The sequence below is a fragment of the Charadrius vociferus genome, unplaced genomic scaffold (assembly GCF_000708025.1).
Source record: "Charadrius vociferus isolate BGI_N301 unplaced genomic scaffold, ASM70802v2 scaffold37, whole genome shotgun sequence".
NCBI classification, from domain to species: Eukaryota; Metazoa; Chordata; class Aves; order Charadriiformes; family Charadriidae; genus Charadrius; species Charadrius vociferus.
Genome location: NW_009649457.1, coordinates 710159 through 711835, shown reverse-complemented (window position 1 = coordinate 711835; position 1677 = coordinate 710159). Strand labels below are relative to the sequence as shown.

The following is a 1677-nucleotide window of genomic DNA, read 5'->3' as shown; positions in this document are numbered from 1 at the left end:
ACCAACTCCTGAGGGGCTGGGGATGAATTCAGCTTTATTTGCTGAAGCAGTCATAGGTTTTGCAGCTGCCCCATCACCAGCCCGCCCCAGGCTGACCAGTCCTGTGACAGCCGAGGGACACAGCTGTCTGCACGTCACTGCAGGGTAGGGGACCTCGGTCACCCTCCCAGCAAATGCTGCGCTCACTCTTGATGCCCACCAAGGCTGGCAGTGTCCAGGGATGACTGTGGCCCCAGCCAGCAAGGTATGGTGCGACACCACCGGGCTCCCCTGCTCCCAGCAGCGGAGCAGAGGGCCTATTGTCACCCACCCAGACAGCTGTGACCCATGCAAAGCTCGTGTCCAACACCAGCAGCCCCTCAAACATGAGCTGTGCCCGATCTCATGCCTTCCCTCCCACTCCCAGCCCTGCCGCTTGCCCCCAGGCTGACCCACGCCAAAGGGAGCCAGGGATGGTCCCCTGGTGTGCTGGGGAGAATGGGACCAAGGCGATCCCAGCCCAGTGTGCACAGGCTGGGATAGGGCACTTGGAGGCAGGATTGCTCCACAGCCTTTCCCAAGCACAACTTGCCAGGCCCAGTGCACTGCAGGCTCCTGCCTGGACTTTGAGCGGGACATAGTCCCTCTGGGACAGGTTACAAGCAAAGGACTCAGGAGGGCTGTGACAGCACCCCAGCCATGGATCCATCTAAAAGCCTGCTGGAAATGCAAAGGAGAGCAAAAAACTGCATCCTCTCCCTTCCACAAGAAAGGCAGCCTGAGAGGTTCCCTCTTACCATTCAGGATGCATCCCAGGACCAGGAGACTGAGGCAGAGAAGATGCAGCAGCTGCATTTTGCTGCTAAGTCTGGCCGAGGATGGGCTGGAGGTGACGGTGCTTCAGGCAGGAGAGGTGAACTCTGCTCAGCTTCCCTGCGCTCTGCTGCTGGTGCTCCCCACTGCCTATTTATCCTTCCAGCCCATGGCTTTCACTTTCTTTTGGAGAAGAGGGGTGGGAAGTTGCAACAAGTCTTGCCACAGGCTGGATTTTAATCTTTGAGCAGTTCCCGAATATCCCGGCTGCTTTCCCTGCAGCCAGCTGCTCCGCGGTCCCAGAGCCAAACACCCTCCTGCCCTGTCTGCTGCAGGCAGCCAGGCCACAGGGGCTGCTGGTCAGGGTCAGAGCAGCTCCAGGGTCCCTTCACCCTGCAAAAACACCTGGACAAACATGTGGGCAGTCTCACCCCATACATTTCCCGGTCCTTTCTCCAAAACATCTCTGGGATGTTCCCATTAGATATCACATAGGCTCAACCCAGAGATGCTGGGGGTAGAACTTGCCCCAGCCCCATTTGGGGGGTTTATATTGGTACTGGGGTGATGCCTGGCTCCCCCTGAGCTCCCCCCATCTGGTTGCAGGATCCTGGCCAGCTCCCCCTGCTCTCCCCACTGCCTGCATAGGGGGGCACATCCGAAGCTGGCGGATGGAGGAGAGCTCAGCCAGCGTGTTTCACTCCGGGGCTGCGATCCCACATGTCAGAAGACAACCTGGTTTCCAGGTGTCCCAGCAAATGGGCTGACGGCCAAAGGCAGCTACAGAGCTTCCTGGAAACAGGTTTTCTCGGCACAGGAGCAGAAATCCCCCGCAGAGGATGTGTGCACAGTGCAGGGTGCCAGCAGCTCACCGGCTGCGTGGGC

At 59.2% G+C, this 1677-nt stretch overlaps 1 protein-coding gene across 1 annotated transcript in view; it reads right to left on the bottom strand.

The window, feature by feature from the left end:
• Positions 1–834, bottom strand: part of CCL19 (chemokine (C-C motif) ligand 19) — a 25865-nt gene extending 25031 nt beyond the window's left edge. Inside the window, exon 1 of the mRNA XM_009889748.1 lies at positions 720–834. Coding sequence (XP_009888050.1) covers positions 720–834 — 115 coding nt within the window. The remainder of the gene's footprint in view (positions 1–719) is intronic.
• Positions 835–1677: the final 843 nt, after the last annotated feature.